At 30.7% G+C, this 27,156-nt stretch overlaps 3 protein-coding genes across 3 annotated transcripts; 1 reads left to right on the top strand and 2 right to left on the bottom strand.

The window, feature by feature from the left end:
• On the bottom strand, positions 1 to 3,739 carry LOC111028860 (ATP synthase lipid-binding protein, mitochondrial). The gene is made up of 5 exons (XM_022307630.1): positions 3,605 to 3,739; positions 3,102 to 3,190; positions 2,193 to 2,306; positions 2,013 to 2,118; positions 1 to 501 (listed from the first exon to the last, which is right to left on the bottom strand). Exons 2-5 carry the CDS (start codon positions 3,144 to 3,146, stop codon positions 338 to 340), a joined length of 429 nt encoding a protein of 142 aa, XP_022163322.1. The 5' UTR covers positions 3,147 to 3,190; positions 3,605 to 3,739; the 3' UTR covers positions 1 to 337.
• A 3,501-nt stretch (positions 3,740 to 7,240) lies between these two features.
• LOC111028866 (juxtaposed with another zinc finger protein 1) lies at positions 7,241 to 12,383 on the top strand. Its single transcript, XM_022307636.1, has 5 exons — positions 7,241 to 8,167; positions 11,039 to 11,227; positions 11,296 to 11,407; positions 11,476 to 11,604; positions 11,683 to 12,383. Exons 1-5 carry the CDS (start codon positions 8,068 to 8,070, stop codon positions 11,972 to 11,974), a joined length of 822 nt encoding a protein of 273 aa, XP_022163328.1. The 5' UTR covers positions 7,241 to 8,067; the 3' UTR covers positions 11,975 to 12,383.
• Positions 12,384 to 15,424: 3,041 nt separating this feature from the next.
• Positions 15,425 to 18,700, bottom strand: LOC111028883. Its single transcript, XM_022307662.1, has 5 exons — positions 18,407 to 18,700; positions 16,736 to 16,830; positions 16,459 to 16,663; positions 15,994 to 16,388; positions 15,425 to 15,928 (listed from the first exon to the last, which is right to left on the bottom strand). The coding sequence occupies exons 3-5, from the start codon at positions 16,520 to 16,522 to the stop codon at positions 15,545 to 15,547; spliced, it is 843 nt and encodes a 280-aa protein (XP_022163354.1). The 5' UTR covers positions 16,523 to 16,663; positions 16,736 to 16,830; positions 18,407 to 18,700; the 3' UTR covers positions 15,425 to 15,544.
• Positions 18,701 to 27,156: the final 8,456 nt, after the last annotated feature.

Raw genomic sequence — 27,156 nt, 5'->3', positions numbered from 1 at the left:
AATGGATTCTACAATAAGTATTTATTCTATTTATATATCTGTGAAATATACAAAATAGGAAAAACCAAAAAAAAAAAAACAGTATTCCAACCTAGGCATTTAATACGTCTACAATATGAGGCAGTTTCATAAACACCTAAGTGCTGTCTTAAAGTTATTATCTATTTCATTACAGGTAAATTCCCTATCAAAGTGTATTTCACAGACAACAGTCTTTCGCAATTCTTTCGATCGTGCCAATTTTGAACAGAATTAAAAAAATTCCTTGTTGGTTTTATGTTATGGGATGTTTTTTTATTTTTTGCTTAATGAATGACGAAAGACATCGTGAGACGACTTAGAAAGCGAACAACAATAAGAAAGCCATCATGAGACAGAAGAGACCCATGGCTTCAGACAGAGCAAATCCCAAAATGGCATAAGAGAAAAGTTGTTGTTTGAGTGATGGATTACGTGCGTAACCAATGATTAGGGAACCGAATACTGTTCCAATTCCAGCGCCTAAAAACAAAGAAAAACAAAAATTAAAAACTTATTATTATAATATAAAAATCAACAAAAATACTCTGTCCAGCAAGAGTATCGGCAGTTTTAACAAAAAAAAATTGCATCGAACAAACCTTTTATAACACCCAGGTCCACAAAATAAAATTAAAAGCAATAAATCCAAAATACTTTTTAAAAAGATGCAAGCTTTAATTTTAGATATTTTAAGTGATACAATTTATTTAATACAGTCGTATTTAAGTAAAATTGTGGGCCAAAGATTATATGTTTGCAGTAATAATAATAAGTTGATAGTTGTTTTGATCTCAGATAATTTAAATAAAATAAAAAAAGAGAATGAAAAAAATTGAATAGCTACTGACCACTGTGATCAACAAAATAAACTTATAATAATTTAATGTAAAAAAAGATTGTTCATGACCATTGAAAATTATATTAATGAATTAAAATATTTTACTGATACATTTAAGTTTCTTAAAAAAAAGTAGGGGTATCTTGTAAAAAAATTGTGTAACTTACATTTCCTGCACCATGCTTCAATTTCTTGTACCAATAAAACAATCACAATTCCAAAACTCAAATATCATGCAAAAGCTTAAAAATGAAATAGCAAAAGCTTTGTCATTACTCATAAGTAATAGAACTTCTTAATGACAAAAATTGTAAAAAATAAATTAGCTCATAAAATTTAGTGTTTACTCTAACAATATAAATATTATACTTAAACAATTATAAATAAGATGAAAACTATTTTATTATAATGAAAAAATAGCACATGAAATACAAAACCAATGAAACTTATTAATGACATTTACAATGGAAATATAGTGTTCAAACTTGTATGTAAACTTATTCAAGAAACTAAGACATAAAAAAACGGGTTCCATCTTACAACTATTTAATAGTTAATATTTGATTAAACTTAACATAAATTTTCAAAAGAAAATCTATGGTTAATTGATGAGCAAAATAACTCTTGATATATTAAACTACATTTCCATCAAACACCAAATAACAATAAAAAAGTAACCATGATGCACATGAGGCCCATTGCTTCGGCCAGAGCAAATCCTAAAATTGCATATGAGAAAAGCTGCTGTTTTAATGACGGGTTACGTGCGTAGGCTAACATTAAGCAACCAAAAACCACTCCAATTCCCATACCTGTGAGGATGAAAAAGTGACAAATGTTAGGGGAGGAAAAATAGAGTTACACTTTATTATGTAATTGGATTGCAGTAAGAATAAATAGTAGAAATTAATAAGTTAAGCAATGCATAATAAAATGCATTGCATATTATGTAAAAATATATAATTTGTACTATTATATAAAAATTTTGAATTAATAATAAAAATAGAAGGTAACCATTCCATTTTTATTAAGCTATTTAAAAAATACAATGAGAAAAAATATAGGTTAGGTTAAAACTCACACAAGCACAATCACCAATTTCAAGCAGTTTGTGTACAAAAGAAAAATAGTTTAGAATTGTAAATCTAGATACCTGATCCAGCAATTCCTACTGTGGCTGCACCAGCACCAATGAATTTGGCAGCAGAGTCAATATCTCTTGACACAGCTGATGTCTGGAATCCTCTGACAGCGTTAACCTGATTTTAATGAATTTATATTACTTGTTAAAAAATATCAAAATTTAATTTTTAAGACTCAAAAATAATTTTACCAAGCTTCCGTTGGCAATAATGGCACTGGGAGTTTGTTGGTTTTGTGTGCTGGGTCCATTTGAAACAATGCTACTGATTGGCCTGACAATGGATGCCCTGGAGTTGGAGAGGATCTAAGAACAAAAATTTTAATTAATTTTTTAGGGCAATGTTTAATAAACTATCAATATTTAATACACTTAATATGCTACTTCAGATCATTTGTATAATAAATGAATATTCTATTAAACTTATATCAGAAGTAAAAATACCTACAGCAGTGTATTTTTAATTCGGTTATTCAAATCTAATATTCATCAATATTTGTAAGTATTGAAAAATTCATAGAACAACTATAAACGTACTTCTTATTTTATTTTACTATTTACATTTGTTTCATTACAATCAACTTAATTTCCAAGTAGGTCTTTCATTTATATTTAACTTAATTATATTAACATGATAATTATTTTGAATGGCAACTAACTTATTAATTTAGTTGGAAAAAAAGAAACTGCCTAAATTTATTTGTATGCATGTATTATGTTCTACGTAATATACTAAGAATTAAATATAAAAATTAAAAAAAACCATTTGTGAGAAAAATATATGTGTAGTTCTGATAAAATTAATTTGAGTTAGGTATAACATAGCAAAACCTATAAAAGAAATGGCTAAAAGGACAAATGTAATACAAATAGGTTCTTTATTTAAGTGTAAATAGAAACCATGTAATATATAGGTACACATAAGTTTAAAATTTGTTTTGGAAGACTTTCGCCCTTGTAATCACCTTCACCCAAATACAGCTTCTTAACCTCAAACCAACCCTTTTTGAGTTAAACTGAAACATAATTCCTCTGATACGCGGTAGTACCTCTAAATCAATTTATAACCAATTAATGTAACCCCTAATACATTATACTTACAGCGGAGCGGACAGCAGGTGCGACGGCTTTGGCAAAGGAATACATGTTTGTTTGTTGTAGATTTGTTGTGGGCTAATGGAGTGTTAAAACTGAAATCACAAATACACACGGATACAAGATTAATGAAAATGATCAATTAACCTCGTGCCACGGCCGATTTAACCTTTGGCAAGGGCAAATTTGGAGGGGACGGCGGTTATGGTAAAACGACCGGGGGTGGAAAGACGCGACGAGAAATTCTACAATCCGGATCCTAGGGGGTGAGAGAAAAATTTAGTTACAACGGTTCGGAAGTCGAAAAAATGATAAAATTCGGTTTCCGCCGTCTGAGGCGTGACCCGACTGGTAAAGATGGCGGACGGCGCGGATCGGTCGCCGCCTTATACGTTGGGCTTAAGCAACGGTAAACGCGACAACCAAACCGCAGAGTAATTCAGTTGAACCAGCGATGCGTTTTCCGAAAGATAAAATAAAAGCAAAGATGAATTTGATGTTTTACTTACCGATCACGGAGCCGTACAGACCGGGATGGATGTGAGACAAGCGGCGGCGAGAAAGAATGACAGACAAACGGGACGGATAGACACGACGTCACGGATACTATACGAGTAAGCGCCCGGGTCGTGCGGCATTGCGGCGGCCCGAAGTACAGCTCCATGGTCGACCAATGGGAAGCGAGATCGCCGGTGAGAACGGCAACATCGGAGATATGACGGACGAAGTCCCGACGGCCGATCGAACAGCTGACAACAGTGGTTACCAAAACTTGATTACAGGCCGGCCGGTGAGCTTTAGAATCAGTGCACCATGGAGAACGTCCCGCCATTTTTCAAACTACGACTTCTCAGAATATAAAAGTTGTTTTTTTTTTTTTTAGTTTAGTTTTGTAAGACAACAACCAACTGTGTAATTTATAGACAGTTCAGATTTGATTATTGATACACATTTTTAAACTAAAACAAATAGCTTAATACGCATCGCTTATTGTTTATAATATGTAATATTTATTTCCGAAAAGCCATTGCTTTTAAAGTTACTCTCATATCGAATCAACAATAAATAATACAATTACAATATTATATTTTAAAATAAAAGTTACAATTATAAATCTAATAAAAAGTCATCATTGTGTACTTTCGCCTATTAATCTATGATCGTGATAAGCGGTTTAGTCTTGATGACTTATTAGTAGTACCGTTCACAAGTCACAACTTCTAAATATTAAGGTTGGAGAAAATACACATTTTAAATCCACATGCGGTATACTTTTGACTAGTGTAAGTTAATCCAACACAAATGTCTTCATATTTCATCTATAATCTATATTTTTCTTATTTTATTTTTTCTTATGTTCTCATCAATTCTACCTAGTTGATATTTCATTATTTTTTCTTTTTATAATAATTATAATTATATTTATAAAATTATTTTATATTACTATAATTTTATAATTGTATAGCACCTATGTATATCAATATTGATTGTGTATACTGTGTCTTTTGGCAACCCACAAGATGGGTAGTCAGCTTAATGAAGTTGTTATAAATATATATTGAATAAATTAAAAATAAAATAAAAAATTCCTAATATTAATTTCATCCATAAAAAATTTATCATTCATTAATGTTCTCTGAATTCTGGTTTATTTTAGATAATTAAGTATACAACATATTGTGTAAAGATTTATAAGTTATAACTATTATTTTATTTTATTAGATCTATAGGTATTGATATCGGAGTGTCGAAAAGTTAATTCTTTGAATATCAGTCAATATATCTAAGTATATATGTTTACATGCGGTTGACGGTTCCTTGTCAACAGATATGTGATAGAGGAGTAATTCATGTTTACTATATCGGAAGGAGCGAATTCGATGTTCATAGAATCTTGTTGATTTTAATAGTTTGAAATCCAGAATTTTTAAAATTATATTGACAAATTTCTTTTTGACTATTTCTCCCATGTGTCCTAGAGTTTTTTTAAATTTATCTGCTGATTTTTCTACAATGCTTATATTATCTATCTAAGACATGTTTTTAGTTTCCAAATGTTTAATTGTCTTAATCAAAAAACAGAAATGCAGAAATGTGTGTCAAGTTGTTTTTCAAATTGATATTTTGCAACAGTGAATTTGCTTTTTCAATAGCTGCAGCTGATTCAGTATCAAAATTTGAAATAACATTTTTTATTTTGTCAAAATGATCACAATAGCATTTGATGGCTTCAAGCCACGTAGTCCCAACTTGTTATGATAGGTTCAAGAGGTTAATTATGATCTGGATACATTTCTTTAAATTTTGAAGCACGGTTTGGAATCTTTTAAGCATATTTTTTTAATGGCCGCTATTAATTGATCAACTTAGAAATAATTATATCTTATTTTTTCTTCAAAAATTACTTATCTTGTTGCCAATGAAAATATCAAAAATTACTAAAATATGTATAAAATATGTACTTATTTATCAAAAATGTGTAAAAATGAGTAAAATACATTCGGGTTTATTTAAATTAGAATGATCTCAATCGTAAACATTTTTTATCAGATTTAAAATATCTCATTTCAATAAAAATATGTATATACAATTAAATCCGTTCCCTGCTAATAACTAGGGCGGATTTCCATGCAACCGCATATTTTTTCATTTTCACATTTTTGGATTTTCAGTAATCTTTACGAATCATAATTGCATTAAGATACTGGAAAAATATTTTTTTGCATATTTCTGTATATTTTATAGTTATTGGCGTTATTGCATATTTTTGCATATTTTTATAAAATTCCAAATATACTACATATTCAACCAACAATTTAAAAAAAATGTATAAAATAATATTTCGTCAAGTATAGAAAAATAATTTTGTTGGCAGTAAATAACAACTGGAAAAAACTTGAAAAAAACTGGAAACTCAAAATATGGTATTACATGAAAGCTTTTCAATAATTGGCGAAACGAAAGAAAAAATTCATTCTATTCCTAGATTGAAAGGTGCAACACTTACATCAAAATTAAACGAGCTTTTCAATAAAAATAAAGGTCTGAAAATTTTGAGAAAAATGAATTCAAATTCAGTATTATTAAGCGAAAACGTTCAGCTCGAAGATATTTATCAAGACCCTTCAATAAATCATACTAAGTTGCTTCAAATATGCTCGTTGGAGCATATGAACTTGGGTCGAAAATATGTCAACCGATAAACGTCACAGCTTCACTGAAGAAAAACTCGTAATGCATTATTCATTTTAAAAATAAATATAATTTTAAAAATACATTAACTTGTTCAGAAAATTCCCTAATTTTTTTTTAGTATTTAAGTAATTAATTATTACAAGTTGTTTAATTTGTAAATTTGAAATGAATAAAAAAAAATTCTTGCATATTTTCATGATTTTTACTGCATATTAGATGGCATATTTCAATACTTTTTAGTGCATAAAAATCCATGCTCTAGTTATGAGTTGTAATATTATATACTGTTCGTGCGTTTAGGTACCGGTTTAATAAATGTATAATGTATACATTATAATATTGCGTGTATCTACCTAATGGACAAATACAACTTTTGTTAGTGAATTTATGCCGTAGGTAGAGAGGTTCTGCTATTAATTCTTAAAATAATATCCATTTTAAATGTAATGATGATTTCGAAGTATGTGCAAAAGCACATTTTTTGGACAGACTTACGACCGTTTATTTTAATTTGCACCCATATAGCATATTATATAAAATCGGCTTTCAGCAGTAGTCAACACCTACTGCAATAAAGCTGTACAAGTACCTACCTAGCTACTGTATAATATTGCAAGAAATAAGAATAATATGCTGCCTGTAATAAAATAAATCGATAAAAAGGGTCACAGTTATTCCTATCTAGTAGGTAAGTAGTAACGTCGCATTGAGATAAGATGAGACATAAACGTACAATCGTATATATATATTGTCATAAGACGTAAGTCTTAATCGAAATAAATGAATTGGCCTAAATTATTTGAACAAACCATCATTGATGATATATTATACCTATGCTAAAAAGCTTTATCTATAATCATTAGTCACTAATCATAGAAATATACGATGATTGGATCGAGTAGTTCAGTTATCGAGGTCACAGGATTGAATGATCTACGCACCTACAAATATTATATTTTTTAGTTATGCCTAGGTATGTTAAACGATTAAAAAAGTTTCCAAAACTCGTGTTCGCGTATCGATTGGACGAACAGTTAGTTTATAGTATAAAGTATTCGCATAAACCCTAAAGTAGAACTTTATTGTAGTCGCCGTATAAGTTTAAAAAATAAAAATACCAAAATAATGTAATTATGCATAAAAGCGTTGGCAAATAGCAATAATAAAAATAATTAAAGTAGACATTCGATTCGACCGCCGCCCACCCATAGTCCCCAGTTCCCCACCGACGGCGCGGGACAGCGGTTGCGGTACACGTTACAGCAGTGTTCCCGTTGAGGTCACCGCGACCACCAGTGAGACCCAAACTGCGAAACGTCACCGCGGTTACGGTAGTTCGACGTCTCGATCGCGAACGCGGAACGGTTTTCGTGGACCCCGGAAAGTATAATCGCCGTATATTGGGTTCCCGCCTCAAAAGTGAGTTCCGCCGCTGGACAGCCACGACTATGGACGTACGGACGCCGACCACCATCGACCCATCCGCGCGAACGGCGACGATTTTCTAATCACAGACGACAATATCGCCGTACAAATATAGATCTCGGTGAAACTTTGGCGCGGACGACGATCGACGACCGCTGCACAGTGCACGGCCCGCTCGGGCGTTTACGCGGCAGGGCCACATTGGAAAACAGCTGCCCGTGCCGCCGCCCGTGATTCTATGGTGGGCGGGGGGAACCGCGCGTGCAGTCGGCCAGTCGCGATCAGCTGATAATCACGCAGCTCTGTTAACACCCAGAGACCCTTGTGACTTTCGTTCAGCTGCTGGATATAAATGGCCGTATTCCTGTTAAACGAATGTAAATTCAACAACTGCGGTTTGTGCTTCAAAAACCTTTACGATCTCATCCAGCACATCGAAGACAATCACATAGGTAAAAAAACAAAACCATTTTCGTCACGTTCCGCCGTCCGCGCATGGGTCGGCGCGGCTAACGTGTTCCTAGGCCGGCGACCTTTTTATTATATTTTTCGCCTCGACGCCCGTTTTCCTTTCCCTCCCGACTCTCCGACCGCCGCGGTGACCTTTCCGTGCCGAGGACCGCACCTCCGACGCCGATGCCCTGTCGTTGGACTTAAGTGACCCAATTGTGCATAGATTTAAATTTAGATCCTTCCCCCACCCTTTGAAAAAAAAATAAAAATTCTAGGCCCCCCTCCCCAACGTATTGTATGCTACGAGATTTTTTTTTCGACTTGGCCGAAGCCCCTGGTTTTTTGTGCCTTATGCTCTTTTTATGCACATATCCCAAAATATGAGTTTCTGTCCACCATCCTCAGCAATTATTTCACCCAATCCTTAGATCACACTGTCAACCGATTGTGTTTTTGTCGGTTGATCAACGTTAGCTATGAATTTTATTTTCACTAATTGAAAAATGAAGTACCTTTTGAAAGATATTTTCAGACATTTATTTACTTACAAATTATTGGTGGTAATTAATTTCTGAAGGCCATTTCTAAGTTACATTTATCAAATGCAATTAAATTGATAGTTCTTGTTAATTTAATCTAATGTTTATTGATAGCTGATCACTTCATATTATTTGCATTTCATAATCTTGTAGACATTGTAATATGTTATACGACCACATATTTTCAAAATACATATACACCATAATTGAATAAGTTTACAAATTAGTCAGTAATTACAATATAAATTACTTTTGGTTTTATATTAATTTAGATCTGTTATTTTTAAATTACCCATTTTAACCCGTTTAATGTACATCAAATAAGTATTAATTATATGGTATTAAGATCAATAATTAGGTGGCTAAGTGTTTTTCAAACCATAACTTTTGTACCTACATGATTATTTAGCTTATAGTCAAATGTTAGGTTTTTTCCTTAATATTTCAATTATATTGCCCTACCTATATATATAGGTATAGCAATGATGATCATTAAGTACTGTGGAGGCAATAATGAAACTGCCTATTTTATGTAGAAGTTGATATTATTTTCTAGTAATTTTTGAGTGCCTAATATATGTTAAGTTTGTAATAACTTAACTCTAGCTCAAGTTGTTATTTATTAGAACAGGAAGATAATATTAAATATCTTGAATTGCAATATGATGATAAACTTAAAATGTGAAATGTTCATATGAACAATTTGTCAAGAATAATAAGAACATTATTTTATATTTTGAAGGATGTTATACAGGAATGTACAGAGGTACCTACATATGCATGTAATCTTACACCGAAACATATTTTTTATACGTCATTTAGGTGTACAATCTATTTTGGTGTTTGAAATTTAACTCTGGCATTTTACTAATGTTAGTGATATTAACATATTAGAAACAACTGTCAAATGTCTATAGACGATCAAGTATCTTAAATTGGGGTAGGGACTCAAGGGTAATGAGTACCTTAACTAATGTTTTAGAATTTAAGCTTACCTTTACTATTTTTTTCGTTACAATTTACAACATGATATAAAAAATGACGGGGACCCTAATTTTGTATAAGTAAACAGAGTACTCCTTGTTAAATTTTCCCAATTCTAGCACTGCCTTTAATAATAAAATTTACCTAAAAAATATCTTACCTAATCAAAATCCTAACTCAAAATATCATAAATTCTTCTTAATTATAAACAATATTCTTTGTAAGCTTATACCTACCCATACCTACTTAATAATGATGTCTATATACTTATCATCTGAAAATTCAATATTCATTATTTTCAATCGAACTCAACATTCCCAATTTCAAGCAGTAGCGTATATGTACCTAACCATTTGAGTATTTATTTATTTATTGATCATATTATTGTAACTTGGTAACAAAAGCCATTAGTCAGTATACTTTATTGGTTACGGGCAATAAATATAATTATTAATATTATTATTGCTAAATGTAGGAAATTATAATAGGATTTCTAAAAATATGAATATTAACTATTCATAATAATCAATGGTTGATGATTTTTAGACAATTTAATAATAAAGGGGCAACATTTTTTGTACAATTAAAATAATTAATTTGGATATTAATCAAACTTGTTTTCACATGGCAAACTAGTAAACTTTATAGAATTCTTAGTTATATATTTTAATACTAGCATGGCAGGCACAAGTTACCAATTGGTTATTAGTAACTAGTCTCACATTACATTTTTGAAATCCCAGTGGTTCGGGCTAAATTCACTACTACTTGATGCACTTGCTGTATTTAACAAATTTTATAATACTCATAACCATAGTTGTGTGCACAAGGCAAGCCAACCAACTAGACTATCTCATCAAAGAGTATAAAAGTTGTGTAGAAACATTCATACAACATTTTATATAAATAATTCATTCAGTCAATGGCTAACAATTCAAGGCATTTTACACATTTCCTGGGAATTGTTTTTATTTCTTAAATTATTGTTATTGACATGGTAACATGTATATTATATATATTTATAATAAAAATTCTTTGTTTTAAATAAATATAACACTAAACCTTACGTTTTATATAGAATGTACCTACCAAATTATGACACATCTCCAAACTAAAAATCGAGCTAAAAATGTAATTTAAGTTATAGTTAAAATAAAAACTAATCATAATAGAGGGGAGTCAATTTATCAGTTAAATGTGTGTAATTAGAATGTATACTTCTTAGACAGTGTTCATTGGAAGTTAAATAAATAAAGTTTTTTAACAATACAACCATCAACTAATGTATTATTAATATTTCGGATGTTTAGATTTGTATAATATTCATTTGGATTTAACACATAATAGATACTGATCCTAAACCGATTGAGCTGATTGATCGCACTGAACAACAATGCTTGCCGCTCAGTTGTGTTATGCGGTTTTTCAGCGAGAATGTACACAAAACCGAAATCGAACCAGCAGAACCTGTCATTCAACCCAAAACCAGTATTTTACCACCAGCACCCAAACTATTCCATCGACCATTACGAACAGGTAATTTAAAAATCTGACAGTATCTTATCTAAATGAAATTTGTATTTTAACTTTATACTATTTCTTAGGTTATGAATCCGATAAAGGAGAAGCTGAAAACCTCGATCACATTGGGGACAGCAGTGACTCTTGGTCTACTACATCAGATGCAATTGATGATGCTCATAAAAATGGTTCCAAGTAAGACATGACTAAATAACAATCATTAAAGCAATTGATCTGTTGATATTAAAAAGGTTTGTTTTTAGTTCACAACAGAAAGTTAAAACTGAGCAACCAATAAGACCATTTGCTTGCCCAATTCCGGGTTGTACTAAAAGGTATAAAAATGTTAATGGAATAAAGTATCACGTTAAAAATGGGCATACAAACGGCAAGTGAGTTGTGTCAATTATTAACAAATTCTGTTACAGTTTAAAAAAAAAAATTCTTATACAAAATGTAAATTGTTCTAGAGTTCATAAGAAGTACAAATGTCACTGCGGCAAAAGTTACGTGTCTATTCAAGGACTCAAATCGCATGCAAATGGTATGCATGCTGGCACCAAGATGACATGGCTAACAATGCACAACGGTGAAACTATTCAGGTACCTGCCACACCACTTTCGCCAGATACTGTGCCCATGCGTGCAGTCACGTTGAAACACGTGCCACGCACCACTGCGGATGCAAACCTGCCGCCTAAAACATTAGTCATCACTAAACCTCCTCCGTCCAACATTGAACCTCCCATTGTTGAATCATAATAATAATGCAGGGGAAGTTTATGAAAACCGTATTCCTATATAGTAAAAATTACCAGGAGTTCCAAAAGTCAGTCGTCATATTTAATGTCTTGTCGCTTGATTTTTTTTTTTTAATTTGAAGTAATTATTTTAGTTTATTATACTTACACAAACATTGTTTGTTAATAAATAAATAAAAACGAATGTTTGAGTGTGTAATATTCAAAAAATATGTTTAGTACCTACTTTTTTGTGTAGTTGGATGTCTAGGACTAAAGCATTTTTAAAGCTTATGCATTCGTATTTTGTTTTATGTCGAGCTGTGTATAGTGTATGTTACCTTAAAGACTTGATTTCTGTTAAAGGAGTCAAATATTGTTAACAATAAAGTTATATATTTGAAATAAATAAAAAAATTAATAAACTGTTATTTTAAATTTGTATTCTTCTTATAAGTTGTATAATTTTAAAATTCAAAAAAATCGGGTAATGTTTTATCTCTAGTGTGTCTCCTTGTAGGCTGTAAGTTATTTGTGTTTGCACATCAACATTTTAATATTGACGTTGAAAGATTCCATTACTAAATGTTTAATATCTACTGGCATTGCATGGCTCAATGCCAATTTGTAAAATAGTTCTTTCAGTAGGTTGATTGAAATAATTAATTTTATACTCAAATAGTCAAATGTACTTTACAATCAATCAAATATACAAAATATTTTTGTAATTTATTTTTAAAACAAACAGAGCCTCTATTTGCTGCAGTTGCACAATTTTAGTAATTAGTCCAAAACCTTGAACTGTAAATTTAAATAATATTACAAGAAACTACTGAAATATACCTATTATTTCATCACACGTGTTAAAATTAATTTACATATACATTTCCATACCCTGTAAACAAAAATCATTTTTTATCTGAGCTATTTATAGTCACTAAAAATGTCCATATTTTTTTAACTTTTGTAAAATGATTAAATTTGATGCAAGTATGCTTACCTGACATACCGTCTCAGGGAATCTAGGACGTTTCCCTCCCGTGCCTTTTCGCCCCCGAAACAGTGGACGTTTCCTCCCCAAACAGGACAAAATCCCCCGGAAAAAAAGAACAATTTTCCAAATGCTAATACAAAATGCACTAATATGAATATTAAAAATATTAAACAGTATACAAGTACATATTATGAATACTTATAAATATGATATAATTAAATAATACAAGTAAAACAAAATGTAACTTTTATTACTTTTTATTCTGGTTATATAGCTCAAGTCTTCTTTATCTAAGTTATTACGAAAAGCTCCTACTCTATAATTTAAAATGTCTATTGATGCACTTGAGTTACTCATCTATAGAGCTTTAATAAAAACGTGAATGATGATAGTCAAATAGATATGATGATTGTATACTTCGGGTAAAATCAAAGGAACCTATTTTCCAACCTATTATATTTATCAGCTTCATGTGTAAAAGAATATATATATTGATTCAGGTGGGAAATGTCTGAGTTCAGAGGGAAAACGTCCAGTACCGCTAAAACCCTCGGGAGCGGGGAGGGGGGGGCGTCCAAATACACGTCTCAGGTATGTCTCGACAGTCACCAACAGTTGTACAGAAGAGCAATACCTACCCGCTTGTTCATAACACTGTTGTCGAATATTTACTTAATGTTTTTAAGAACGGGAATTCTCAAATTGTATTTATAACCAGCCGGAACAGACTCAAAGGCTGATATTACAAACACTTTCGAGCACTACTTCACCATCAATCATTTCATGTTTCCTGTAAATATATTAGTGGCAACTTTGAAAATAAAATACATTTTAAGTTTCAAAATATGATAGAAAAAACTTTCAAGTAGGTAGCAAATAATAAATTATAATAATGAAAATGCATAAACCCTTTTTTCAAATATAATTTTCTCTTTAAAATCTAACAAATCTAAGCTAAATATTAAGCTTTCTGTTACAGTTTGATGTCACATACAATGTTTACTTGAACATTTTATTTGCGAAGAATTTGATTTATAATATTAAACAATAGTCAACAACTCATTATTTTGATAATTCATTATTGTTTCGTGTTATGGCTAATTAACAGAATTCTTAACATAATTTTTTTCTCAATGTGAGATATTATATTTGAGTATGAAAATACTAATAGAATGATGTTGCATCGATACTGATGCTTACTATTTTTCCATATTGGTAGTACACACCAATTTTTTTTAGAGATCTCTTAACTATTTCGGGCCTTTGGAACTAAAGTCGAAGTTAATCGTTCTGTAATTAATTCCATGGATTGCCATTCTGTATTGGCTTGAACATCAAAGATTTGACATTAAAGCCATACATTTTTCTGAGAACTTTTCGCTCTAACACTGCTAATCTTAGCAGTGGCCTGCTGTCATTGAACTAATAATTAAAATTATCAATGTCAAACTAAACATCAATAAGTGGTGAAAATAATAATACATCATTAAGTAGTAGAACAAGTTTTTATCTATCAGATTTTTTCTGACCTCATTATTTTATTTTAATATGTTGGAAGTTGAGTTAATCCTAAACATGTTATAACCTTTGTATCAATGAAATTCTACAATAATTTTAGAAGTACCCATGATAAGGATAACACTTAATTATTAATTGTATAGCACAAAAGTTATCAATATTTTCCAAATCGCAAATGCCCATTTTTATTTATTTATTCTAATGCTACCTCCTCTAAGAATTAATAATAGAATATAAGTATTTTTTCTTTACATGTCCACTTAAATAAATAAATTATCAACATGTAGTTGAACCAAACAAATAATATTATTTAAAAAAATATTCTTTTATATGAAAAAAAAAAAATGTTCATAATTTTTGAAGATCCCTAGATTGAAAACCCCTGATGTAGCCGAATTTATTATTAAATGCGTTATGAATGATTATTGCTCATGATAAGATTTGATAGAAAATTAGAATATGAGTGTCATAAGACGTATACGCTAACGGACTATACAGCTTTGCATACAGTTCCCAAGGAGGAGTTAGAGTGATAACACTTCAATGTCCATAACACATAGTTTTTTGCTCTTTCAGCTACCTCATCTGCTAGTTTCTCCCTCAAAGCGATGTTCAAAAATGTATAGGTCTATGTATAGCATATGGGTTTTACTGACAAGAAACTTGTACAAACTCACAGTTTCTATCAAGAGTTTAATAATTTGAACAATAAATTTTAATACCAGTTCTATGTGAGTACAAGGGTTATAATAATAAAAAAAATCAATAATAAATGCATAATTTACCACGATCCAAAATTAAAATTATATTTTATTATTTCTAAGATATTGAAAACAAAAAATTATATTTAGATTCAAAAAGTATAACATAAATTAATATAATTATTAATACTACTGTAATTCAAAACTTAATTGTTATCTTATATACTTTCATGGAATTATTTATTATAATTTTTTGCAATGAGATGTTTACAAAATAAGCACACAGATTATAATATGTAAAATAAATACCTATTGCGAGCCTGAGATTAATTTTTCAGCATAATTAGAAGAGGTTAGTGGGTGAAATTTTTTATAAATATTATTTATTTTTCTTTGTCATCATTTTTAATAAAGCTTGTCTCATATCGTTGACCATTTTCTCCAGTTCTTCAGCTTTGATAGTCAATCTTCTGTTGGTGGCTTCCAATTGACTAGCGCTGCCATTTAGCTCATTTTCTCTGGCTTTTCTAGTGGCCCTAGACTTTCGAGATGCTTCGTTATTACGGTCCCTCAGTTGTCTATACTTATCGTCGGATGAATGATAATCTTCATTAGGCTTTCTGTGCTTAGGATAGTCATCATCGTCTGTTTGTATTGAAGCTGATGAATTACTACTACGTCGTTTTCGAGACCACTGTAAGGTTGGTGATACAGTTACATCTTTGGGTGTAGGTACTTCAGCCAAATTGTCAGTTTTTTTTTCCTAGAAAACAACAATTATAAATTAAAACTGTATAAAATTATTTTGTTTTGAAAGTATACACTTACATCAAAGACATAAGCTAAAAGATTAAAAGCAGATTCTTGTTCAGTCAGCGTTTTTACAACTTCTGGTGTGTTTAAAATGTCACCATAACTAGTTGACTGAACTTGTTGTAGCCCAACATCTAATCTGAGGGTGGAATTTTTTCTCATAGATATGGGCTGTTTAAAAGCTGTATCTTCTAGAGGTATAATTAGTTCTATCTCTGGTTTGTTTATCTTTTGAAATTCGTCATCGATTGTGAAAACATTTTGAGGTGTTGAGAATGGCGCCAACAAAGCGGGCGCGTCCATTTGAAACATGTCTAAATACGGCTCGTCTTCTCTGTACATAGTTATGTCATTAGTGCTGTTACTTGAGTTTATAATCCCGGGTGCTTGTCTATCGCATTTGTTTTTTCCTACAGTGAAACACACAAATTAAGTTTAACAACTCGGATCATAAGTTAATGAATAAAAATTGATTATTACCGTTTGCACACATATTTAAAAATTCATCCACTAAGCCCTCCATTCTGGTGGGTGCATCGTACATTTGTGAACTTGAACTGGTCTCCAAGACCGTTTGATGTGTTAATGGCTGGAGCAATTGAGCGTTCACGTTTGGGGTGCCGGTTTTCTCGGCAAGACATGAAGATAACGCAGTTTTGGATGCAGTAGAACATGATGGCTTGGTCTAGATAAAACAATATCATTTAGTGATACATCAAACATAGGTAGAATCTGTGTTTGATAAAATAGTACTTACTTTTGAGTTCGCTTTGGTGCTTACAAAAGTAATGGTGGTTTTGATTCACAACAGCAATACCTCCCTTTTACAGGAGCCAGTAATTCAGGGCTCACCTGTAAAATAAACATTATTTTATTAGTAACATAATTTTAACATTATTAGAATAAAGTATTTTTTAAATTGATAATAACAATAATAATAAACCTTTTGTGTTTGTATAGCATAATTTGCTTATATTACAGACACATTTCAAAACTTATTTCACTAAAAACTGATAGTTTACACTACTATTTTAGGGTCAATATTATAAGTCAGGAATAACCATCAAATTTGATGATTACCTATGTTGTAGTAGGGTTGAGTTTTGATTATAAAACGGAATCATCTAAAAACACAAAACATAGGTTGTACAATTCTCATCGACAGATTTTAGAATGTGGTAATGAACTCTAACATTGACCTTGAGCATATTTATTCTACAAATTATAGATTTTATACGTGGGCGAACATGGCGGAGATAATACATTTATACTATGTAAATCCTCTTTGGTATTCAGATTCTGTTAACATATCATAATTTATTTAAATGCTTAGTAAAGATAAAGCCAATAGATATTTTGCTACACCATTTCCCCGAAAACATTTTTCTACAAGGGTGGTCGGATAGGTATTTTTGAGGGTTTTACAACATGCACGACTGTACTTTCTATTGGTTAGCTGATAAGACAATTCTAAGTCATAAGACTCAAAAGAATTAATTTAAACTAAATGTTATTTTGAGCAAATATAGAAGTAAGTGCATCTGGAAAAAAAATCAAAAGGATCTTGTAAAGAAATAATAGTGTACAGTTGCAAGCAGAGGTCTTAAATTTTAATGCTCTCTTGAGTAATTTAAATGTTTGAATACCTATAGGTTAAAGCAAATGATTTTTTTAGTAGGTATAGTGTCAGCAGAAATCTACAAAATTATGCGATAGTTATTTTATCCTATAGTTCTAGAAGCCACTTAGTAAATACTAAATATTCATAGAACTAGGTAATAGGTATTACATAACCTCGTTTACCTACAAGATAAACTATGCATAATTATAATTTAAATTAATACTAGATGTACTAGGTATATAATTTTTAGAATTCCATTTTGGCCTTGAAAATAATTTCAAGGTTATTTAATGTCAGTTATAGTGTTTAACACGGCGCTTAGATGATTTCAGACTTAACCTATTGTACATCCACCGCACAGAAAACTAGGCAATTACAAAAAAACAACTATTTAATTGGTGTTTGTTTGTCTACCGGTTAGGTCCCACGATAGTCTACAAAAGGTTCGTTACAAAAAAACATGTTTACACGTGTCGATAAAGGTTATGTCTAGCAACTGATGCATAAGGATCGAAGATAACAGTCAACCAGTAGTGTAACACGAGAAAACGTTATGATTAAGGAGTAAACAGAAAAGGTTAGACATTAACCCGTTGCAAAGGTCCTCGAATGATCCAAAATGGGGTACAAAACGTAAAATCTACGAAAACAAAATGATGACAACCATCCAAGTAGTAAATAATAGTACGTCCACGTCGAACAGTGCACAACAAACGTCGTGGACTGACATTATTCGTCGACGAAACGATGAGGGTAAAGAGCAATAACAATTAACAATATAACAGTAAAACAACAACGTGAACTTACCAGATGTGCATGCAAATTGCGACGCAAATCGGTGAACGTTTGACGCGCGGGGAGTGGGAGACTTGCGGAGAATAATAATATATCCTCTGAAAAACGGTACGTCGTTGCGGTACACCACGGGAACTGTGCGAAAATGTTCTCGAAGACCGTTTGCGTTGACGGGCGATCTCTCTCGTTCGGCGTCGGTGTGAAACAAATTGGCGGAGCGGCGAACGTTGGCGGCGTTAGGCGGTTGGCGACAGGCGGTCGGTCGGCTGAATACTGTGCCGTTCCGTAACGGCGAGTCGGCGAGAGAGCGGGAGCAGGAGCGGGAGCGGGTTCGGGCTCCGGCGCATCGTCGACGGCGGCGCGCGGGGGAATTCGCGGGAACGCGGAGAGCGTCCGGAGTCGCGGCACGCCATTGGCCGACGACCGGCAGTGACGTCATTGGCCGCCAACCGCGGTCGCCGACACGGCCGTCGGTCGCGTCGCCCCACCGGCCGGCCACGGGAGATTGTCGCCACTCGCCGGCGGCCGGTGGGGCCGTTTGGGGCAACACGTAATAATTTCGTTCTACCGCCACCCGCCCGCCGCCGACGTGCCGAAAAGTCGAGACGCCGTGCGTGTTCGTCAACGCCTGCCGCCGGCGCGGCGCCCGCCGCCGCCGCCGGACGAGTTACGTGGGTACGGCGTTTCTACGACACATTATTACTATTACTAAAACACAGTACACCTATATGGCCGTAATGTGTACACCTATATGCCTACATATATTATATGTACAAATAATGTGTATCGAGAAACCGAGTATTTGTTTTTTGAAACGTTTCGCGCCGGTTCACTCCAGCGGACGCGAGCTACGTCTTTGGCGTAATATAATACGTATAATATTATTGTAATAGCGTACGACCTCCGAACGGAACCTCATTCGCACGTGAATGGAATTCCAATCAAGGATTCTCAAGGACACCGGACAGGCATTATGTATTTTATAATCATAGTTTTAGGTATCTACCAGTTTTTTTACCACTTGTTACAATAAAAACTTCTTGTCTATAAAAAAAAAAAAAAAATAGCAACCGCCTAGGTATTGAACACTGTTTGTTCGCCATCAGGACGCAGCGCGTTTGGTACACCGTAAATAGCACTATTTTTAGTTTTTACCTGTAAATGTAGAACACATTTGTTGGATGCAAAAACACGCGCCCGAGTACCCGACACATTTGAGTACATAAATATGAAGAACCATTCTTAAAAATAAATAGCATTTCATGGAATGTACGAAACAAAAGAGAAAAGAAGACTTGGATAATATTACATATTGTAATATAACAAATTTGACTAATTTGAGGAATGCAATAACTCTGTATAAAAATGTTGTCAAATATATGTACCTATTCCTAATTTATTTATTTATTTTATTTACCAAAAATATTAAATAATTTAATTATATATTACCGATATAGGTACACTATCATAGGCGGAGACCGGGGGGGGGGAGGGCTTACGGAGGCTTAGCCCCCCAAAATAAATAATTTGAAGTTAAAGTCCCGCTAAAAATATTAAACAAGCAATACCGTTATTTTGTACAGTTTGCAGAATTGTATTCATTATTTTATATTCTTATATCCACAGTTGTATAAGTGTACCTAGTACATTACATACATACTATTTACCAATTTATTATGTACGGTAACATACCGAACAATTAAGTCACAATTCACAATAATATTATATTGTGTTTATATACCTAATATTGTACATATTTTGTACCAATTGGCCATCAATATTGAATAACATATACCGTTCTATTTATAGATGAGAAAAATATTATTTCTTTTCTAATTTTTGTTAATTCTCGAGGAGCGATAGCTATTATACTATAATAGGACTATCGCTATATTTACCTATCGTAAAGCTTATCGGGATTGAATGAATTGTGTTCGTACATTGTAAAGGGTATCGTACATGGTACATTCGTATTCGTACCGTTACCGTGACCGTATTGACCATTTTATACAAAATTATATTTTACTTTTTGTTTGATGTTCTTGGGAATACTTTTCTTTTGAGATTGTGATTTAGATTTTCAATAAATAATTTAGTTCAATTGTGTTTGAAATATTTAAATTTAAATATTTTATTAATTATTCTTTTTTTTATATTTATAATGATACGTTGTTATGATAACGAGTCAACGAGAACAATTTTTTATGACTGATTTAATGTAAAAATTAGTTTGTTGGGGGTGTGAGGGCAACGCCCCCACGGGTCTGTATGCCATCAAATATTTGAGCCCCCTCAATATTTCTCAAGATCTATCTTTATCCGCCTATACTACACCTAACATCAAAAATCAAAATCATAGTAAATCATATGCAAGTACCTATAAACATAACAAATGAAAATAAACAATTATTTTAAACTATGTCAAGTGAAAAAACAAATCTCTTTGTGGTGTCTCCTGGATAACACTAACATGCTCTAAAAATTAATAAAACAAAATTAGTTTGTACTCAACTCTAATATTCCCATATAGTTCATACCTATACGGCTATACCTAGTGGACACTGGCTAAGTTCAAACTGGTAATCTACATTTCTAACTAAAAGTCCAAGAAATAAAGTTGGGTAAAAAATCTAATATCCATTTTTATAACTTATTATTAAGGTTATAAGTACTTATAGGTATACTATTATTTTTTTAAATTTACACAGGCACAAATTAACATTTAAGTTGTATTTTATTTTACAAACCTACTTATATATACAGTAGAACTCCGATTATCCGAACGCCAATCAACCGGACGAAAAAAAGATTGGTTTTCTAATAACTTGCAAATTGTAATTCATTGTAATCGTATTTCGTCGTTCTGTTTTCATTTAAATATTATAATAAAATTATTTGTTTAAAGTTGCAAATTTCAAATTATACACCAACATTTAAATAATAAATACAGACAATATATTCATAGAATTACAATATAACTTTTGATATGGCATATGCCAATCATCTGGATAATCGGAGTTCTACTGTACAAGCTAATAAAAGTAATCGTATGAAAAATTTTCAAAAAAATGATAAAAAATTAAAATATATATGAATATCTTTTATCATCTTAAAATATACATACAGTGTAGTATATTTTTATACATATTGTACAAAATATCTATTATGATTACTACTACATACATTAATTATAACTTATAATAGAAAATAAATGTAAAATATTTGTTCAAGGAGGGAGCCAGGAGGGGGTGTAAAAATACCATACGATTTAAATATGGTTAATTAATTTAATAATATGTATTAAATATATCCTGACTTGGTCAATGACTAATTTTGCTCTATAATTAGACAGCCGTATCCTATAATATGCAGTACCTTAAATTTTAATTAAAAAACCGTCAACACTTAATTCAGTGTTATTATTAATTAATTAATATAATGTTTATAGGCTTATAGTCTTATATTGTTTTCGTTTTTTTTTGTTGCTTTATTTATTGTTTGGCTCATGCCACACGTACATGACGTTACACAGGTACTTGTTGTATCCATCTTCTTACAAGTGCGTAACATACCAAAATTATTTTTGAGAAGTGCGGTAAGATTTTTTAAGAACTGTGACAGTTTTGAACACTATTATTTGATTAACTTTTAAGCTTTGCCAATATATATTTGTTAGTCCCGCTCATAATGCAAATGTAGAGATGTTCAAAGGTTTATGATTTAGCCTTGAACTAAAATGAACTATTGGGTACCTACAACTAATAAAATAAAATTCAAAGTACAATTTTTAATTAATTAAATAATGACAATGACTTAAATTAATATAACGTAGATAGTAGTTACATATTGTAAATATCAAATATTAATATAACTTATAACAAAAATAAATATTATTTGTATTATAATTCATATTATATCTAAATTCAGTGTCAAAAATCCCACTAATATGAGATGGATACGTTATTTTTATTTTTGTGTGTTATGATGTGTTTAAAATTCAATTAAATAATATCAAATTTCTATAAACAATAATATTAATAAAATAAAGTTTTCTATATTTTCTAAATTTAAGACGTATTATTATGTTTTTAATGTCTTCCAATTTTTCAATGAAATAATAATAGTTAATACGACTACATATTAACAACTACGACTAAAAAAAAAATGGTTCTTTTCTACGAAAAGGTTTCCGACCCCTAATCTATAATTTATAATAGATCTATATCTAATATCTATAGTGTATAGGTATATGATAAGTATGTTCATTTTATAGGCGTAAAGATAATTTACAAATGATTAATATATATTATAAAAGTAAAACAAACATCGGATAATTCGAAGCAGCAGATCTTAATATCTCAATATATTATTATCACTTATATATTTATATATTGATTTATGAGTGTAATAACCTAGTTAGAAAAACTATAGCCCACAGCTCACAATAAAGAACTTAGTATTCAAATTTAAGGCCAAAAAAAAATTAGGTATACCTATAGAGATATTTTATCAGGGGCGTACCCAAAGGGGGGGGGGGGGGGGTCAGGACCCTCCTCCCCCCATGGATTGACAAAATTTAATGATATAAACCACTGATTGTATAATAGTTTTACATGTTAAAAAAATTTGGACCCCCCCTTTGAAAAATCCCTGGGTACGCCCCTGTATCTTATTATCTGCCTTTTTATATCCATACGACTATATAAATTTTTATATATAAGTTATAAGTATAGGTAGGTTTATCATATATTCATATTATAATTTAGAATGGGGATCAATTATATATATTATACCTATGAAGTCATTTGCAGTATTTAATTTTTTACTGTAGTTTCAATAAATCAATCCAATTTAGAAACATAGGTACAATTATTCAATATATTTTATGATATAGCAATTAGTATTATATAATATTATGTAATATATTATAATAGGCTCATTTTAATATAATATTATATTCAATACAATTATTAGATATATATTGTTACCTATGTTTTAATGTATTATATTATTATTTATATTTATGACGTAAGTATACTTACCTATACCTACCTTTTTTTTTTAATCTCGAAGTGAATAATTTATTATTGTAATTTTGCTGTGACTTTTGGAATTATTTTACTTAGCCACACAGGCACTGAATGTTGATGATAAAAAATAATAGCTATATAATTATAACTTATAAGATAATAAAATTAAGTTTAATTATGAGTGTGGACTATTATATTATATTGACACAATGACTCTTAAAATACTCGCATATACAAGTAATATTATAATGTAGACATCATTGAATACGATATTATCTAGTGTAGTAATATCTACCCATAAAGTGTACAATTTTATTTCTGCAAAGAAAAATCACAGCTCACTATTTATTTGTATTTTATTATTATTATTATTATTATTCAATATTCATTTATACTTTTATATGTTTTAATTCCCAACAAGAAGTAGTCATTTAAATAAAAATAATAAAATCTAAAAGCATTTAAAGGTTATACTAGAAAATTGTAAAATTAAATTTTTTTCAAGAATCAAGTTTTATACCATAGCCGTAGTTATGTTAATTAATTATTGAATTTACATATTATGTCCTTTGTATAAGTATCTATAGGTACATCAAATTGTAAAAAATCTGACGTATAAACACAAAATTATAATTATTAATGTGCAACTTGTAAAATCTTAATAATCAACTTATTATTATATTATATACCTATATCCATGTATTGGTGTAGTGTGTATCTGAACAGTTTTTAAATATTTGTTAATTTTGTATAATTAACTAATTGTCGACTTACATTTTTAAACAGTTGTCCATTGCTCATCGCGCATAGCTTTCACTATTTTATTATATAATATTATCATAGGTACATTTATGATACATACCCGACTAAAATCTAAGTACGTACGATTATTATTTAAATTATTATAAATATCAAATAAACATAAATATTTAATGCAAATAATGATCCATTCCATTTTTTTTTTATAAAGGTAGATTTTCTTAGAGCACCACCTGCGACCTTTTCACTCTCACTAGTGGTATGAGTACCACAGGTTGAAAAACGCTAAGGTTGGTATTTCAAAAACTGTTTTTAATTTATGTGTCTAACAGCATCCGTTTATAGCAGAACAACTATATACTATAGTACATAAAGGTAATAGGTATCTTTAAATACCTTCATAAATTATATAGGCATTAGCACTGTAAGGTTATGTATGTCTTTGATATAGAATAATATTTCAGAATATAGTCTGACATTGATATAATATAATATCTTTGTATAAGCAGAGATATCCGTAGGTTAGACATATTATATGTTTTTAGGTATTTAATTTATTCGGCATGCTGATTTTTTTTTTTTATCGTTGTCCGATTGTATATTTTATCCAGACGTTATGCACTATATAGTACTATATGATTGTATTTATTTTGTTCTACGTTGCATTTCAAAGGGTATAATATTACCTACATAATATATAATATGTATAATGTATATACATAGGACATATATGGGATATATTTAATTTATAAACAAAATTTGGAAATATATTGGATATCAGTTATACCTATATAGCAGGTACATAAAAAGTAGGAACCTATCTCATATTTATATAGTCGTGCCTGAGAATTATACAAAACAAAGTTTAAAAACCAATAATTTTAATTTTTAAGCAAAATAATATGTAGTGGTATGTTTAACATATATATAGTAACGTAACATGCAAATAATTTCTAATAATTGAGAAGAGGTTTAGTCGGGTTAGATACAATAATATATACAGTGGTAATCGTCGCCAGTTGACAACAGAAGTATAAACTGTATAGTGTGATAGTATGTATTTCACGAGTGAACACAATAATTATCTAATCAAAGTTAAATTGATATATATATATATGGATTCAGTACAATATGTTCTATATTCGCCAAACAGTTAATACCATTTTTAAAACAGAAAAGCAAAAGAGGTAAAAAGATGTTGATTTTTTATGGTTTTAAGCTTTTAAATATGTTGTGTGTTATACGTAAAAAAATATACCCTATTAGGTACTTACATACTTGTTTTACGTATATTAAATAGTATGAAATACTAAAAATTAATACTTTGATACTTAAATTATGTCTTACCGACACACACACACACACACACATTTTGATTTTGGTAAACACAATTTTTTAGAAAAATTATCTAATAAATAATTTACAGTATACAAGGGTTCTCAATAGAAAAACACGAGTTTGTATCTTCACATAATACTCCTAAAAACTTAGGTACCCACCTAGAACAAACGATTTCAAGAATTTTAAAATATGTACCTGGCCCTCTAGGTACTTTGAGATTAAAACTTATATAATCTTGGCTCGGAATTTTATGTATTTGCATATTTCTCAGGAAGCTGCTAGATTAAAAATCTGATTCGATACAAATTCGTTTCAAAGTACCTACAATCTAAATACAAAAATTAGTGTTGCATATTTTTGCATATTTTAGTATTTGACTAACTTGATTTACATGATTTTGCATATTTTAAGATTTTAAGCATATAAATGCATATTATGTTAGCAAATCATCGCTTTATAAAAATTTAAAAATAAATAGCCACCACAACCACAACCACACACCGTCTATATTTCGAATTATACTATACAATTAATCGACCCTATAAAAACGATTTATTTTTACCGAGAACTGTGTGGGTACTTGGTAGAGAGCTATTTCCTAATGATCGGCCGCGTTATACCTTATACTAATATTTGAGTACCTTGCTATCGTGTGATAAATGCCTGTGTTTAGTATATTCATTTATGATCGCTTACCGCGTAATAATTATTGTAATTTAAATTTCTATCGATATTTGAAAAACAAGTTAATACTCCTAAGGAGAAAACACCTCTAAATAGTAGTTTACATACGTTCGTGGCAGAGTTTGGTGGAAATGTTTTCAGTATTGATTCTAAGGTATTGTTTTGCAAATATTGTGGAACAACAATCGGTTCAGAAAGAAGATCCAATGCACAATAAAATAATTCGATATTTGCTGTATTAATTGATGGACTTATAATATTATATTTAGGACTGTCAATAATCGAAGAATTTTTCTACAAACAAACTCTACTAACAAAATCTACCAGCCAAAAATAAAAAATGTATAGGTACTTAATAAAAAAATAATTCTTCAATTTTTAGGTTAATTAAAATATGTATATAAATACCTACATATTTATTTTAAAAATAACTGCCTATTGTACTGCATAATATTGCATATTTAAGTTTTTTTTAGTGCAAATGTATGCGCATATTTCATTATTTTTTACCGCATATAGTTCCGAGCCAGTGTAAGTGAAAATTCAAAAATGTTGATCTTGAATTAATTCAATAATAAGGGGAAAACAATAAAGGCAAGCATGATCGACGAATCACCCTGTATAATATTCAACATAGAGCTATGACAAGTCTGTGAACTTTTTAAAAAAATTTTATCTGGCCAGCAGGTACTAAATATCTTATATTCGTATGGTTATACGGATTTGATATTGGTTGTATCGAGGTCTTATGAATAAACAATAAATTCATGTGTTCACCAAATTGTTTTGAAATTTATTTATTTATAACAGGTTCACATTCATATTGTAAAAAAGACTACACGTATATTACTATTATATGTACATATATTATTTTTTTAATTACGACCTAATTATACGTATTTTCATTCTTGAAAATTGGGATGATTTATAGTATGCAGATAATAAAGT

Source organism: Myzus persicae, unplaced genomic scaffold (assembly GCF_001856785.1).
Source record: "Myzus persicae strain clone G006 unplaced genomic scaffold, MPER_G0061.0, whole genome shotgun sequence".
Lineage (NCBI taxonomy): Eukaryota > Metazoa > Arthropoda > Insecta > Hemiptera > Aphididae > Myzus > Myzus persicae.
The sequence above is the reverse complement of the archived record's forward strand: the minus strand, read 5'-3'. Positions and strand labels throughout refer to the sequence as shown.

Excerpts from the sequence above, each read along its gene's own strand:
- LOC111028860 (XM_022307630.1), bottom strand. The coding sequence starts at position 3,146 with ATGTATTCCTTTGCCAAAGCCGTCGCACCTGCTGTCCGCTCCGCT. Across the intron at positions 2,119-2,192 it reads TTATTGCCAACGGAAGCTTG|GTTAACGCTGTCAGAGGATT; the intron begins GTAAAATTATTT and ends CATTAAAATCAG. Across the intron at positions 502-2,012 it reads AGTAGGAATTGCTGGATCAG|GCGCTGGAATTGGAACAGTA; the intron begins GTATCTAGATTT and ends CTTTGTTTTTAG.
- LOC111028866 (XM_022307636.1), top strand. The coding sequence starts at position 8,068 with ATGGCCGTATTCCTGTTAAACGAATGTAAATTCAACAACTGCGGTTTG. Across the intron at positions 8,168-11,038 it reads CATCGAAGACAATCACATAG|ATACTGATCCTAAACCGATT; the intron begins GTAAAAAAACAA and ends AACACATAATAG. Across the intron at positions 11,605-11,682 it reads AATGGGCATACAAACGGCAA|AGTTCATAAGAAGTACAAAT; the intron begins GTGAGTTGTGTC and ends AAATTGTTCTAG.
- LOC111028883 (XM_022307662.1), bottom strand. The coding sequence starts at position 16,522 with ATGTACGATGCACCCACCAGAATGGAGGGCTTAGTGGATGAATTTTTA. Across the intron at positions 16,389-16,458 it reads TTTAAATATGTGTGCAAACG|GAAAAAACAAATGCGATAGA; the intron begins GTAATAATCAAT and ends GTTTCACTGTAG. Across the intron at positions 15,929-15,993 it reads TTTTAGCTTATGTCTTTGAT|GAAAAAAAAACTGACAATTT; the intron begins GTAAGTGTATAC and ends GTTGTTTTCTAG.